Raw genomic sequence first — 15,317 nt, forward strand, 5'->3', positions numbered from 1 at the left:
CCCTCACACCCCCCCACAGCTCCCCTCCCTCAGACACTGACCCCCCCACAGCTCCCCTCCCTCAGACACTGACCCCCCCTGCGCCCATCCCCCTCACAGCTCCCCTCCCTCAGACACTGACCCCCCCTCACAGCTCCCCTCCCTCAGACACTGACCCCCCCCCCACAGCTCCCCTCCCTCAGACACTGACCCCCCCTGCGCCCATCCCCCTCACAGCTCCCCTCCCTCAGACACTGACCCCCCCTCACAGCTCCCCTCCCTCAGACACTGACCCCCCCACAGCTCCCCTCCCTCAGACACTGACCCCCCCTGCGCCCATCCCCCTCACAGCTCCCCTCCCTCAGACACTGACCCCCCTCACAGCTCCCCTCCCTCAGACACTGACCCCCCCTGCGCCCATCCCCCTCACACCCCCCCACAGCTCCCCTCCCTCAGACACTGACCCCCCCACAGCTCCCACGTCCTTGACACTGACCCCCCCACAGCTCCCCTCCCTCAGACACTGACCCCCCCACAGCTCCCATCTCCTTGACACTGACCCCCTCACAGCTCCCATCTCCTTGACACTGACCCCCTCACAGCTCCCCTCCCTCAGACACTGACCCCCCCTCACAGCTCCCATCTCCTTGACACTGACCCCCTCACAGCTCCCGTCCCTCAGACACTGACCCCCCCAAAGCTCCCATCTCCTTGACACTGACCCCCCCACAGCTCCCCTCCCTCAGACACTGACCCCCCACAGCTCCCATCTCCTTGACACTGACCCCCCCACCCACTGCTCCCCTCCCTCAGACACTGACCCCACCACCCTCCGCCAGACACTACCCCCCCTGCTCACTATTGACAGCGTTTCATCACACATTGGGTGCCACGTTAGGAGAGTGATAAACATGCGTAATCACCATTAAGCCAGCTGGACTCGAATCGTTGCTTAAGAGCGGAAAGTTCCACTTCCCCTTACTTCCTCTTCATGGTCTGTTGGTTTGGCAGGAGGCTGGCAAAGCTTTCAAACAACCAAGACAATCAAACCCAAGTTATTTTTATTGTTTCTCTGGCAGAAGAAAAAAAAATAACATTCAACTTTGTATATCAAATCTGAGGCGTCCAGTATTCCAGTGACCACAGTTTGTCTTCTGGAGGAGATTTAGACCCGCTACTGTTTGCTTTCTTTCTCTCCATAGTACAGTAGGGGCTTCGGCGCGTCACAGAAACATTCCCTCTCTTTTTAACGGAGCTCTGTTCTCTTCACCTTTCTCTCCACGGAGTTCTGACCGTCTTCCTGCTCGGAACAACTGACGGCATGTAACCAAAAGGCCAGAAGGCAACATTTGGTGAGAAAGGTGCGTCTGCTCCTTTCCGAGTAAGGGTGGCAAGCATATTTGCTCATTCAGCGCTTGGTGATTTGGGGTGAGTGGACTTGTTCCCTTCAGGTGGTACTTGAGGCTGGCACTGAGGACACCACCAGCTAAGCCTCTGAAACCCATCAGGGGGTCCAAAGGTTCCTTTCATCACCTCATGCCCAAGGGGACATTTTTCTTTCAGGTAGATCTGATAGTGTAACCCTTTTCCAGCCAGCTTCTTATGCAGCCAGTCTGTACTGAACTGAACGGCATGGTCCAACAAGGATTCAAGATCTGAGACAGCCAAAAGTGAGCCTTGGGACAGCGGATGGATCCTTGCCAAATACAAGATCTCGTTCTTAATGATGTTCCCTGGAACATGGGGTCAGAAGAGACATTCTTAAACATAGATGCAATAACAAGACAGTGAGAACCAATAACATAAATCAGGGGTGGGGAATCTAACGCCCGGGAGCCGGATGCAGCCCGACTTGCTTGGATCCGGCCTCCTTGGCTCAGGATTCTCTCCCCACAGCACTGGAGAGCCCCCACTGACACTCCACCCCCTTGCGGGGCTGGAGCACACACAATCTACTAGCCTGAGACCCCCTAGGCTCTGGTGTGCAAGGGGAATGTGGGGAGAGTCTTTCTCCTTCTCAGTCAGGGGGCACATTAGTGAGGGTTTTTTCTTTGCTTCTCACATGTGTGCAGCTCCCAACTGATTTTTTTGTGGGTCAGTGGCCCCCGGACCAAAAAAGGTCTAATGGCCTGACTGCTTGTCCAAGAGAAAGGAGCTATTGATGTCTCTTTGTGCCTATGATCCCAACTCCCTCTGTGGCCTTGAGTAAGCCAGGTCAACTCACTGTGCCACAGGGGATTATGAAATTTAAGAGCTTGATTCCCAGAGGTGCTGAGCAATCACAGCTCCCACAAAAATTGGCACCCAAGAAAATTAAGTCCTAGCAAGTTTGTTTTCATAAAGAGCTACCAGCGAAGAGCCAGAATAAGAAGTTACTAATACATCTGAGAACCATCTCTCTCTGGGCCAAAATATCACTTATTCCTGGAGGCCATTGCCTTCTCTGATGGGACATACCCAGACCGGAGAAATATCTCTGGTCCAGAAGGGTGCAGCAGATGGGCGTCGGCTGGCGAAGGGCTGCCAAGGCCTGCCCACGATGGAATTCGGGAGACAGGATGTCAGCAGCAGGCTCCACAGCGGGAGAGGTGCACCAGCGTATCTGGCAGTTGTAAAAGACGAGGAAGCCCATGGTGTCGAAGTGCAGAACCAACCTACAATGAGGAGTATGGAAATTAGGTGAGCATGGGTGGAGGTGGGGGGAAGGGTGGATTGGGAAAAGCAGCCTTGTTTTTCCTCATTTGCAGTTGTGGATCTAGTTAACTTGCCCTGGGTTAGCTCTTCCAAAGTTGTTTACCCCCGGGAGTTTACATCCCTATTTCCATTTGAGCATAACTTGACTTATTTCTTCTCAGCTTGAGAAACTTATCGGTTTCATGGGAACATTCAGCAGGAACAAACACATGGACTGTCCTGTTGAGCCATTAAAGGAGCAAGCAAAAATGAAGCCCCATTGACTTTTGCCTCTTTAGAAACTTGGCACTGGGAGAGGGAGGCGGGCAAAGGGAGACGGAAGAGAATCCGTGCTTGCCGCAACAGGGGAATCAATCAATACCTGGGCACAGGATCCTTCCAGTCCCCTCTTTTGTTTGCCTTATTAGCTCTCGCAAACTCATTCGCTCGGATGCTGCCAAACAAGCCAAAATGGAAACGCAGCCATTTCCAAGTGTCCCCTGGTGCTTCTGAGCCTTCAGGTTCCTGCTTCCTCTGCACGCTGTGTTCTTCAGAGCTTCGCAGAGAGACATCATCCACTTCTCTCTCCCGAGCCTGGCGAAGGGAGCATGCCCCGCTGTCAGCTTTTCCTTGGGGGGTTGGCCCTTCTTCCACTGGGGATTGGCTTCCCTTCATGGGCTGGGCTTCCAGAGCAGCACAGAATGCCAGGAATAAATTCTTTCCAGACACCTAAAAATGAAGGGCAGAGGAATCGGCGGAGGACTTGAGCATTTGCAAGCAGTGAATGTTTTACGATTAGGGGCCCTCACTGCCCACAGGGCAAATGTGCAAGGGATGGGAGGGATCTGGAGGACTTTCTGGGAGATAGGAGCCAGCTCCGTCAGGGCAGAAGCCCACATCCTGTGAAGTCTTATTCGCTTTGTCAGTCTTGCTACAGCAGTGGTCTCCAGCCTTCTGGAGCACAAGATCACTTTTTCTATTTAAAGGCAATGTAAGACCTACCTCAAACCCAAATACCCTTGCCCCACTTCCTTCCCACCCCTTCTTTGAGGCCCGGCCCTTGTTCCATCCCTTCTCCAAGGCCTCACCCTGCTCGCTCCATACCCTTCCTCTTCCATCCTCACTCACTTGCACCAGACTCGGATAGGGGGTTGGGGTGCAGGCTCTGGTCTTGGGCCAAGGGACTTGGACTGTTGGAGGGGCTCCGGGCTTAGCCCAGGGTGGGAGATTGGGGTCCAGGAGGGGCTTCAGGGTGCAAGCTCTGGGAAGGAGTTTGGGTGTAGGAGGACTCACATCTGGGGCAGGAGGTTGGGTGCAGGAGGAGGTTCAGGGTTGGGACAGGGGTTCAGGAAGCAGGCTGTGCCTGGGCCCGTTTAACTGAGATGGCTTCCGGATGGTGAAGCAGTGGAGGTAAGGCAGGGGCCTAGACTCGATGACCTCTCGAGGTCCCTTCCAGTGCTCTAGGATGAGTCCTGGAGCCATGTGGGTAGTGTCTAAACCTGCCTATACAGCACTTGTTCAGAGCCACAAACGTTTCACAGAACATGTTTCCCACTGAGCACAAGAGGCTCTCTGATGTTACTGTGGTTGGCCCAAATCCAACACCACCATCTCCGCTGCACCAGCACTGCGGTTCAGGCAGGACTGGGAGGCTGGGCTGACGTGTCCCGACAAGGCTGCCTTTTAGCACAGCTCACCTGAGAGTCCTGGAGCCTCATTGCTTTCAGATCCTGCAGGCTGCTCTGCCTGCTGCTTCCTCCCACCTTGGCCACGACCTGCCCCACAAAAGGAGCAGTGAGCAACTGGAACCTCTTCACCGACGGGCCTTCAGGCATCTCCGGCTGAAGTCAGTGGGAGCTGCAGATACACACGGCGGGGGGCTCACCCTGGGTAACCTAGAGCCAAGGTGCACACAATCAGTGACTGCAACAAATAGGTTGCACTCCCCACATCTTTGGTCCCCACATCTTCCACACCCATGCCTCTCACCCATCGGCAGGAGGGTGGGGTCAGAGAAACAGGGATCATTTCCAATTCCCCACTGAGGAGTAAAAGTCTGAAGTGGGAGCTCACTGACCCCTGCTCTAAGCACAAGGACTTGCTTCTGATTAAACAGCAAAATAAAGTTAGTGACACTTGAGTCTGAACAAACTGATACAACCAAATCCAGATAACAATGCACATGAGATCACAAAACAAGTTTGTTTGCTTTAAACATACCACCTTAAGAAGTGGATTTTACCAACAAAAGCTCTTGATAACACACACACACACACACACATTTTGTTAGTCTCCAAGGTGCCCCAGGACTACTCATTGTTTTTAAAGCTACAGACTAACACAGCTATCTCCAAGACAGCTTAGCACAGCTATTGTGTTCATCCCTCCCACACAGACCTCGTTTCAAGGGGCATCACTCCTCTCACCCCCGAAATGCCCTACATTCCGAAAACCATCCAGTACCCCTCCTTTTCACTGCTGAGAATTATTCACAGAAGAAATACAGAATCCCAGCACTGAGGGGAGAAAGCCGTTAGCACCGTTCCCTCTAATTCTTTCTACTCATGTGTGGAATACATTTTATTCGGTGCCCAGAGGCATGTGCGGATGTGTACCAGCAGTAGAAACACCTACTGGGGGAGCTCTGCTAATCAGCTGGGCAGCATGCGAATCTCATAGACTCATAGACTTTAAGGTCAGAAGGGACCATTATGATCATCTAGTCCCGTGGTCCCCAACACGGTGCCCGCGGACGCCATGGCGCCCGCGGGGGGCATTTCTCTGCGCCCGCCAAGTGCTCAGGGCTGGCTTGGCCCCGGGCACGTGGCGCATGCGCGGTGCCGGAGCTGGCCCCGGGCGCGTGGCGCACGGAGAGCACCGGCCCCGGGGGCGCCGCGGATTCATGCCCCGCGGCGCATGGAGGGTAGGGGGGGGGAAAAGCGCTACCGCTGGCCCCGGGCGCGCGGTGCTTGGGGAAGGGGGGGGAGAGAGCGCCGGCCCCGGGCGCGCGGTGCTTGGGGAAGGGAGGGGAGAGAGCGCCGGCCCCGGGCGCGTGGTGCTTGGGGAAGAGGGGGGGGGAGAGAGAGTGCCGGCCCCGGGCGCGCGGCGCTTGGGGAAGGGGGGGGGAGAGCGCCGACCCCGGGCACGCGGCGCTTGGGGAAGGGGGGGGGAGAGAGCGCCGGCCCCGGGCGCGCGGTGCTTGGGGAAGGGGGGGGGGGAGAGAGAGTGCCGGCCCCGGGCGCGCGGCGCTTGGGGAAGGGGGGGGGGAGAGAGTGCCGGCCCCGGGCGCGCGGTGCTTGGGGAAGAGGGGGAGAGAGAGTGCCGGCCCCGGGAGCGCGGCGCTTGGGGAAGGGGGGGGGAGAGAGCGCCGGCCCCGGGCGCGCGGTGCTTGGGGAAGGGGGGGGGGGGAGAGAGAGTGCCGGCCCCGGGCGCGCGGCGCTTGGGGAAGGGGGGGGGGAGAGAGTGCCGGCCCCGGGCGCGCGGTGCTTGGGGAAGAGGGGGAGAGAGAGTGCCGGCCCCGGGAGCGCGGCGCTTGGGGAAGGGGGGGGGAGAGAGCGCCGGCCCCGGGCGCGCGGTGCTTGGGGAAGAGGGGGAGAGAGAGTGCCGGCCCCGGGAGCGCGGCGCTTGGGGAAGGGGGGGGGAGAGAGCACCGACCCCGGGCGCGCGGCGCTTGAGGGGAGAGCGTTGGCCCCGGAATGCGGCTATGGGGGGGCTCCGCCCCCCCCGGGCGCCTGGCGGGCGAACGGCCACGCCCCCTGGCGCCCGGCAACCCCAAATGGTTGGGGACCACTGATCTAGTCTGACCCACTGCACAGTGCAGGCCATAGAATCTCACCCCCACCTCTCCTAGAATAACCCTCTCACCTATATCTCAGATATTGAAGCCTTCAAATACTTTGAAGGCCCCAAGATACAGAGAATCCTCCAGCTGTGATCTGTACCCCATGCTACAGAGGAAGGCGAAAAACCTCCAGGGCCTCTGCCAATCTATCCTGGAGGAAAATTCCTTCCCGACCCCAAATATGGCGACCAGCTAAACCCTGAGCACATGGGCAAGACTCACCAGCCAGACACCCAGAATCTCTCCTGGGTGGCCTCCGAGGCGCACGGCTTACAGGGAACGCTGGGGATTCGCCTGTAGGAAGAAATCGCATGATACTGGGCATTTCCTGCATGACCCTAAGGTTGGGCCTTTGCCACCCTGAACCACGTCCCGCATTTGGGCCTTTGTCAACTGGCAGCAGGGCTGCATGACTGGCCAGGCAGCGAGAGGCCGTAAGCACCTAGGCACTTTCTTTGGAACTGTTGTAAATGTGGTGATAGCAAGCACCTGAGAAAACCCACCAGTGGCACTCGCTGCAAAGTTAGGGCAAAACCCTGCTACTCCCAGGCTCTGCTGTGCCCCACGCCCAACCCCACCCCACCCCACCCCACCCCAGATCTGCCACCCATCTCCCACCACCCCCTCTCTGCAAGCCTGCAAAGAGAAGTCTCCATTCCTCAGACCCACTCAATCGAATACCTAACCCCAGTTCTGCAGAGCAGTTGAGCCCAGAGTGACTAATGGGGCCCTGCTTAGGTTCTGATGGTGGGGAGGGGATAAAGCGGGGAGGCGTAAATCGTGATCCCACTGCCACTGAAGTCAATGGGAGAAAAACACAGCAATGCCCCCTCCCTGGGCTCAAAACCCAGAAGGCCCAGAGGGCTCCCAAAACCATGGGATGGGCTTAAAAATCCTGAGATTATAAAAAGGGGTGGGAGGCTTTTGTCTTCTAGACAAGAGCCTCACGAGTTCTTGTTTTCAAGTTGTTGTGGGTTTCTCCTGTGCACTGGGGAGGGCTAGAACCGACCTTGTGTGCTTATTTTACAAGCAAGGCTGGTCTCTGCACCCACGAGTTATCAGGGATGGTGTGTAGTGGGGCAGGGCGGAGGGGCACTAGGAGGACGTGCAAACACAGAGCAATGAACAAAGCCCGGAAGAGAGTCCAACGCAATCACCTCTCTCCACAGAGCGGGGCTTTTAAGGAGGCTGCCAACTCTGCGTCCAAGTTGTGGCTATGCCTTGGCTGCATTGGCCCATGCCCGGGGGGAGGGAGCAGCCTGTGAAATTTGACCAGAGCGTAGCGAGGATGTTATGCACCCATGGGCAAAGGTAAAATTTGCACCTGAACCTGGGGCACAGCTGAGCCTGACCCTGGGAGGAGGGGGGAGCTTGTACTGCATCTTCCCCCGCCCCCTCCAGTTTGAGGCCGGGCCCCCGCACGCTCTAACCCCCCGGCAGAGATGGAGGAGGGTTGGGCTGGGGGCGCAGAGGCGGGGAGGAGACTCCAGCCACCGCCGGCGGGAGGAGGAGGAGCAGGCGAGCCGAGGGATGACAGGGAGCAGAGGGGGACTAAATTGGCGCGCTCTCCTCCCCCGCCCCCCCCAGCATGGTGCCCAGGGACAATTTCCCTCCACCCACTACACCACTGAATTTGACTGCCCCAGAGGAGTTCCAGAAACCCTTGTGCCTCCCAAAGGAACAACGCCTCCCAGAACAACCAGAAGCACACCCAGTCCCCCTGCCTTTAAAGGGGCACTTCCCGGCCCAGCTGGGAGCTCTGCTAGCCAGTGTGCAGGTGAGGAAGGGACTGTCCCTGTCCCCCCCAAATGTAGCTCAAGCCACTTCCCCTCCTCACTCCGAGGTACTTCCAGCCCCATCCTCCCTCCCTCTTTTGTTCTTTATCTCTGCCTGGCGGCCACCTTTTCTAAATGCAAACATGGGGCATATACAGGAGCATCATCTATTGGCTTGGCCGTTCTTATGTTCTTAGCCCCGCCCACCACAGAGACCTGCCCCTCCCTCTTCCCCCTGAGGCCACGCCCCCTGGCCTGCCCGGAGGCTGGAGTTGGGTGATGGTAGCTCAAGGAACCTGTCGTGCTGTGGGAAGGGGCCGGTGCTGAAATGCAGCCCCCTGCCCCACCTTGCAGGACTAGTGGAGGGTCCAGGCGCCCGGGGCTCCCCACAACTGCTTGGGTTCCCTGGGCAGATCTTTCCACTGCTCGGCTCTGGCTTCCGGCCTGGCTAGGGTTGGGGCCTCCATCACTGTCTCCCCTCTCTTCTGTCCCTCTCGTAGGTCATTGGTTCCCCACACTTATAGGACTGGAAGGGACCTTGAGAGGCCTAGTCCAGGCCACTTCCCATGCCGGGCCCTCGCTTCCGATTCACACCCAGCCTCCCCCGCGGATTGGGAACCGTGCCTCCAAGCATCTTAGCCCGAGAGTCAGGAAGTCTCATGATCTGGGATTGCAGAAGCTCAGGGGCTGTTCCACAGCGGCAGCTGGAGCAGCTTCGGCCTTGTCCAGGAAGTCTGGGAAGGAGCAGGGAATGGAACCTGTGTCTGGATGCCTAGGACCGTCAGAAACCCTGCGCTGAATAAAGAGAGTCTGCAGCAAGGGCGTTGGAGCCAGAACAATCACCGGGCACCACAGAGAGCCCTAGCAAGTCAATAGAATAACCTGCATGGAAGAACAGAGCAGCTAACGTCTCCACCGGCGATTAAATTCTGGAAATAGGGACGACAACCCAGTTCTGCAGGCTGGGTCTGTGAGCACAGGGGACCTGTGAAAAGACAGTAAGACTTATTCCTCCAGAGGGGTTCTGATGCCCTCAGCCTCTTTAAGGCTGCGTCTAGACTGGCAGGATTTTCCGGAAATGCTTTTAACGGAAAAGTTTTCCGTTAAAGCATTTTCGGAACAGAGCGTCTAGATTGGCACGGACGCTTTTCCGCAAAAAAGCCCCGATCGCCATTTTTGCGATCCGGGCTTTTGGGCGGAAAACAAATCTGAGCTGTCTCCACTGGCCCTTCTGCGCAAAAGCTTTGAGCAAAAGGGACTTTTGCCTGAACGGGAGCAGCATAGTATTTTCGCAAGAAGCACTGATTTCAGACAGTAGGAAGTCAGTGCTTTTGCGGAAATTCAAGCAGCCAGTGTAGACAGCTGGCAAGTTTTTCTGGAAAAGCGGATGATTGTCTGGAAAAACTGGCCAGTCTAGACACAGCCTAAGAGTTTTTAGAGGCTACAGCTAGGGTTGCCAGGTGTCCAGTAGTGGCCTGGTATTTTATGTTTTTCTCGGATGGAAGACCACTTGGGACATTTCCCCTCTGCTACGACTGGCGGGGGCAAGGAGGGGGGAGCAGTTAGCGTGGGGATTTAAAGGCACGGTGCCTTTCTTTTGTGCCCCCCTTTTTTTTTTGCTCAAGCAATTTTTTTTTAAGCATCTGGCAACCCTAGCCACCCATGGGTGGCTGGTGATGTAGACAAGGGAAGGCACAACCTTCCCAAAATTGTCTATATGCCCCAGCCACCCAGGAAGGCTGGGGCTGTGGCACAGCAGCCCTGCTCCCTGGTTGCTGGGGTTGGGACTACGGCCTCACCACGTGGACAGGGAGGATCCGGCTGGAGGTGGGTGGGGCTTGGCTCCAGGGGCGGGGCCTCAGGCAGAAGAGGTGGGCCTTGGTCTTGCCTTCCCCAGGTAGGGCTTCACCCACCACCCATGAGACCACTTTCTACTGGAAAGGTTCCCCTCCCCTCCTGAGCTACAAGGTCTGGGCATTACACACCCTGCTACGGGGCCTGAGGATTCCCGCCTTCTGCCTACCCTACACGCCCCCCTCCCTCACCGCGCCTCATGGGGGCGTGGCAATCCCTCCTCCCCTCTCCCCCTCTCCTCCCTGCCACTTCACCCCCGCCCCACCCCACTCCTCTAGGAGCCTGGGGAGTCCCCCACCTCCCACGCCCCGCGCAACTCCTCGTGGGGCCAGGCCGCGCTTTCCTCTTTGAAAATCACAAACATTCACATCACACAGCTGCGGTTCCCTTGTATTTCCCACCGCCCATCCCCTGAGCGGCACCCCGAGCCAGGCCGGGGAAATGGGCGTGTTATCCCTGAAAGACAGCCACCGAGCGACAGAGAAACAGCTGCCGCTCCCGGCTTACCCCCAGCGAGGTGTTTCCCCTCGTCAACGGCGAGATGGCCGGGTCCCTAATGCCAGGGTTGGTTGAGCCCTGCTGCCGGCTTCAGGCCCTGCCAGTAATCCCCCAGGCTGCTCTGAGCCCTACAAGTGACCCTCAATAAGGGGGACCATCCTCTACAGAGAATAGTTGGGCAGCGGCCGCGGGACTGCCCCAAAGTGCGGGACCTGGGGCGGGTGCCCCAAGCCATCCTATGGCTGGGACAGCTCTGTCTGTACTTCCACTCCCATACGCTGTGGGTCTCTCACTTTTCACAGGCTGGCCTCCTTCGTTCCCTGATTCTCATTAGCATGTGGGTAGACGAGTCCCCGCAGCAATCCGCTGTGACAGCATGAGGTTCCACACGGGGGCTAGCCAGGTGCACTGCGGCAAACTCTCCATGGACACGTTCTTTACAGTCATCCTGTAACTGGCACTCCTGCCCAGGCGGTCTGCTGCAAACTTACATGCCTCAGCCTGTAGGTCTTGCATTACCGCCTGACTTTGCTTTCACACCTAATTCATCACTCGGAAATACTTATCCAGCTCCTGTTCCTTGGGTCCCGTCCTACATCAGCCTATGCACCACCCACGGATTAGTTGTACTTAGCCACAGCACTAATCCCCCTCATAAATGGTCCAATGAACTAAATGGCGAAAGTGGCATCACCAAGTAGGAATTTCCAGTAATTCGATGATGCCTACGCCTGCCTCAGTTTCCCTCGGTACTTTGCATGGCTGCCCAAGGTGAAATCTGCTCCTGAGGCAGCAGAGGAGGCGGGAGGTGCTGTGTCACGGACCTGTCTGGGCGGTACCACTGGATTGTCACCAGACAGGCTGAACAGCGTGGGGCCAGGCGGTTGGCACTGGACCAGGAGGTGTCAGGTGGCTGGGATAAGAGCTTGCTTCTGAGAGCGGTGCAGAGCCCAGGTCTTGGCTGAGAAAGGGTGTGACTGCACTGCCTCCCTTGTTCAGGGGCTTGTTGTGCACAGGTGTAGCCGCTAGTGCCAACTAGCAGGTGTGTGGGCTACATATATACATACACTGGGACTCTGTGTGTAACTCAGCGGTGGGGAACCTAAGGCCCGGGGGCCGGATGTGGCCCCTGGGTTGCCTGGATCTGGCCCCCCAAGCTTAGGGCCTCCGCAGTATTGGGGAGCCTGCGCTGGCGCTCCAGCCCCTGGCCCCCGACTGATTTTTCTGTGGGTCAGTGGCCCCCGCCCCACAAAAGGTTCCCCACCCCTGGTGTAACGCCTGCTGGGCCAGGCGCTCGGTTCCCAGTAGTGATGGCTAGGCCTTTGGGGCTGGGGGCTGCTGATCCTCAGAAAAATCAGTCGGGGGCTGCACACAAGTGAGAAGCAGAAAAACCCCCAAACCGTCAATGAGGTGGCCCCCAACAGAGAAGGAGAAAGACCCTCCCCCACCATTCCCCTTGCACATCAGAGCCGGGGGGACCCGGACTAGTGGGTTTTGTGTGATCCAGTCCCACAGAGGGATGGAGCACAGTGCAGGCTCCTCAATGCTGGGGGGAGCCCTGAACCTTGGGGGCCAGATCCAGGCAAGGCAGGGGCCCCATCCAGCCCCTGGGCCTGAGGGTCTCCATCCCTGCTGGAAGCTGAGCACTTGGGCAGCTGCCCAGGAGAGATTCAAGTGCTGCCCAGCTGATTACCCACAGCCGGCAGGATGTTTCTATGGATGGTCCACATCTACATTTTTGTCAGTGCACAGGACAAAATTTATTCTGCACACATGGAAAGAGGTTGGCTGTGTGTCTCTGCTGACTGCTATTTTTAGCAGTGGAGGCTGGCCTAAGGAGGCCCTGATGTGATGTAGTGGGGGTGCTGTCTGCTTTGTAACCCAGTGTTCCCTCCTGGCTGTGTGATTCCCATTGACTCCTGTAGTGGCCCACACACCTATAGGACCAGCCAACAAGGTACAAGGCTCTTCCCCAGAGACAAAGGAAGGAAGGCAGAGATGGCCACCAGGTTGCAGGGGGGAGAGGGCCTGGGAGGTGGGCAGGCATGGAGAAAGCAGACTAAGTCCAGTACAGCGTTGTGAACCCTTCCCCCCGGGAGAACTAAGGCTATTTGCCCTGGCTCCTATATATCTCATAGAGCTGGAAGGGACCTTCAGACATCATCAAGTTCGGTCTCCTGCCACCACATCAAGACCAAGCACCATCCCTGATAGATTTTCCCTAGCTCTCTATCTGGCCCCCTCAAGGATTGAACTCACAACCCTGGGTTCAGCAGGCCAATGCTCAAATCAGTGAGCTATCCCTCCCCCTGCTATGGGTGCAGCCAGCCTGTGCTGTGCTGTGTCTCTGAGACCCAGGAAAAGCCTCCTACTCTACTGCCTGACTCAGAGTCACCTCTGGCTGTGGACGGGGGGTGCAGGGTCGGGGGCTCCCCGATGCATTGTCACACACTCCTATGCAGTATTCTTCAACAGGTGCCCCTTTGCTCCACTGAGGGGGGCCCCTCCCCCGGGTGGCTCCACTGACCCGTGTGTTAAGGGGGCACAACCGGGAACCCTCAGATCCCCCTCCCCATTGGTGACACACACAAATGTGTGAGTGTGTGTGATGTGTGAGAGCCAATGAGCCCCCACAGCCACTGTGAGACCCGCCCTTCCCCACCCGGGTGGGTGTTTCCCTCCTCTTGGCTCCAGAGACGGAGCAGCGCAGGCAGGCCGGGTCCGGGGAGGGGCTCCACTCCGGGGCGGGGTGGCCTGGCCTGCCATGCTGCCAGTAACTGGCCACGCTGCTGGGGGTTCCCAGTCCCTGGGCTGGGGCAGCAGAGCCCTCGACTGGCCTGCCGAGGAGCGAGCGGGGAAGGGGGCAGAGTTGGGGTCAGGGAGAAGTTGGCCCAGTGCTGGGCGGGGGGGAGCTGGAGTCCAGCCGCAGCCAGTGAGGGGAAGCCAAAGCCCAAGCCCTAGTGCACCTGGCCGGGGGTGGGGGGGGGGGGTCCAGTTTGCCTGGCCCCAGGCAGCCCGGGCTGGCAGCCCCAAGGGCGAGGGATGAGGCAGAGAATACCAAGGCAACGCGCCTGGCCAGCCTCGTGGGGGCAGAGAGCTGGGTCCACGTGCGGTACAGGACGCCTCTCTCCTCACACAGATGTGCTGCCATGCCGACAAACTCCATTCGCCTCTCTCCAGCTCCTGCACAAGGGCGCCACATGCGGGGGGGCAGTGGAGAAGCAGCAACCGCCCCTAACTTTCCTACCATCCCAAGAAGCTGTCTCCTGCCCAACGTTCCCCCTACTCTTTTCCATCCACGTGCAGATTTCTTCCACCCATGTGCGGAATAATTTGTATGTGCGCCAAGTTAGGTGTCATGTGCACCACAAATAGAAACACGAACCTAGCTGTGGGCGGTCTGCCAATCTGCTGGGCTGCATCGGCATCTCTCCTGGGCAGCCGCACACGCGCCCTGCTGACAGGGAGCGCTGCCCCAGGCCCTTCCCTTAGTAGCCAGGAGCGAGAAGAGTACAGGCAACTGCAAAGCAGTCACCTCTCTTAGCTCACTCTTCTCCCCTCCCCAGCCAGCCCAAAGCTACAGTGTGCTATTCTGCTCCCCTCCTCGAAAAGGTAGCTCACTCCTCCCCAATCCTAGGGCTGGAAGAGACTTCAGGAGTCATCCAGTCCAGCCCCCTGCCCAAAGCAGGACCAGTTCTGTGGACTTTCTCCAGTTTGTCTCTATCTTTCCTGAAAGGTGGCACCCGAAACAGGACACAATATTCCAGGTGAGGCCGAATCAGTCAAAGGAAGAATTACTGCTTATGTCTTGCCTGCAACCCTGCTACTATATCCCAGAATGATGGGTGTTGTGTAATCACCACCAAGTGGATTTGAACCCGGGACCTCTGGAGCTTACTATAGGAGCCTCTACCTTCTGAGCTAAAAGACAGCTGACTCCCAACCCCTGCTGTAGAGTGGTGTTTCTTAAACTGTGTTCTGCGGCACACCGGTGTGCTGCGGCAGCCGGAGGTGTGCCGCAGAGCACAACAGAGTTCAAAATGGCTGCCCTTCAAGGGGCAGGTTACTTTTTTTTTTTTTTTTTTTGTCAACAAAATAATCTTTGGTGTTCCTCATAAAAGAAAATATTGTTTGGTGTGTTCCTTAGACTTAACAAGTTTAAGAAACACTGCTGTGGAGGTCTCTTGATCTTAGCTGTTGCTTGGTCTAGGTGCCACTGCATGGGACAGTGAACCACATTAGATGTGTGGGTTACATTTGGTTTTGCAGTAGCATATTCTCTTGGCTCATATTTAGCACAAGGTAGAAGGTAAAACTGACACATGGCGGGAAGCTAGAAGGAACGGATACGGAGGGAAGGAAAACAGGGCAGTGGCGTAACGGGAAAAGGAGCCAGGCAGGTGGAGAAATCCCCTCTGGTTGGGAATCGTTTCTAGGAAGCCATGGCGTTCCGCTCCAGGAGCACGTGACCCTGTTCTTAACCCCGATGCTAGTAGGTGTGAAAGCACAGAGGAGCGGCAGCAGTTTGACACCGCTGGTGCTGCTTTCTTCAGGTCATTCTCACCCAATGTCACGTCAGATCAGATAGCTGGGCCCGACTCAAAGAGATTGGAAGGTGGCTAGTTGTGCCCTAGCCGTGCAATGCTCATTTGCTGTACTCCTGCTCTTAAATCCAGGGAAGGAGCTGAAGTGACCAG

General features: G+C 57.5%; 1 protein-coding gene across 3 annotated transcripts; it reads right to left on the reverse strand.

Annotated features, from left to right (window-relative positions):
- Positions 1 to 1,023: 1,023 nt before the first annotated feature.
- NEIL2 (nei like DNA glycosylase 2) lies at positions 1,024 to 7,080 on the reverse strand. Of its 3 annotated transcripts, none has more exons than XM_025181102.3 (6): positions 6,997 to 7,080; positions 6,716 to 6,787; positions 4,350 to 4,547; positions 3,035 to 3,381; positions 2,437 to 2,633; positions 1,024 to 1,712 (listed from the first exon to the last, which is right to left on the reverse strand). In XM_025181102.3, the coding sequence occupies exons 3-6, from the start codon at positions 4,485 to 4,487 to the stop codon at positions 1,384 to 1,386; spliced, it is 1,011 nt and encodes a 336-aa protein (XP_025036887.2). In that variant the 5' UTR covers positions 4,488 to 4,547; positions 6,716 to 6,787; positions 6,997 to 7,080; the 3' UTR covers positions 1,024 to 1,383. The 3 variants fall into 3 exon arrangements, with proteins under 3 accessions (XP_025036887.2, XP_025036886.2, XP_006115887.2); XM_025181101.3 differs by having other exon boundaries at positions 6,983 to 7,067; XM_006115825.5 differs by having other exon boundaries at positions 6,716 to 7,073.
- Between the last annotated feature and the right edge of the window lie 8,237 nt (positions 7,081 to 15,317).

The sequence above is a fragment of the Pelodiscus sinensis genome, chromosome 3, assembly GCF_052426305.1.
Source record: "Pelodiscus sinensis isolate ZL-2025 chromosome 3, ASM5242630v1, whole genome shotgun sequence".
NCBI classification, from domain to species: domain Eukaryota; kingdom Metazoa; phylum Chordata; order Testudines; family Trionychidae; genus Pelodiscus; species Pelodiscus sinensis.

Excerpts from the sequence above, each read along its gene's own strand:
- NEIL2 (XM_025181102.3), bottom strand. The coding sequence starts at position 4,487 with ATGCCTGAAGGCCCGTCGGTGAAGAGGTTCCAGTTGCTCACTGCTCCT. Across the intron at positions 3,382-4,349 it reads TGAGGCTCCAGGACTCTCAG|GTGTCTGGAAAGAATTTATT; the intron begins GTGAGCTGTGCT and ends CTTCATTTTTAG. Across the intron at positions 2,634-3,034 it reads TGGAAGGATCCTGTGCCCAG|GTTGGTTCTGCACTTCGACA; the intron begins GTATTGATTGAT and ends TCCTCATTGTAG.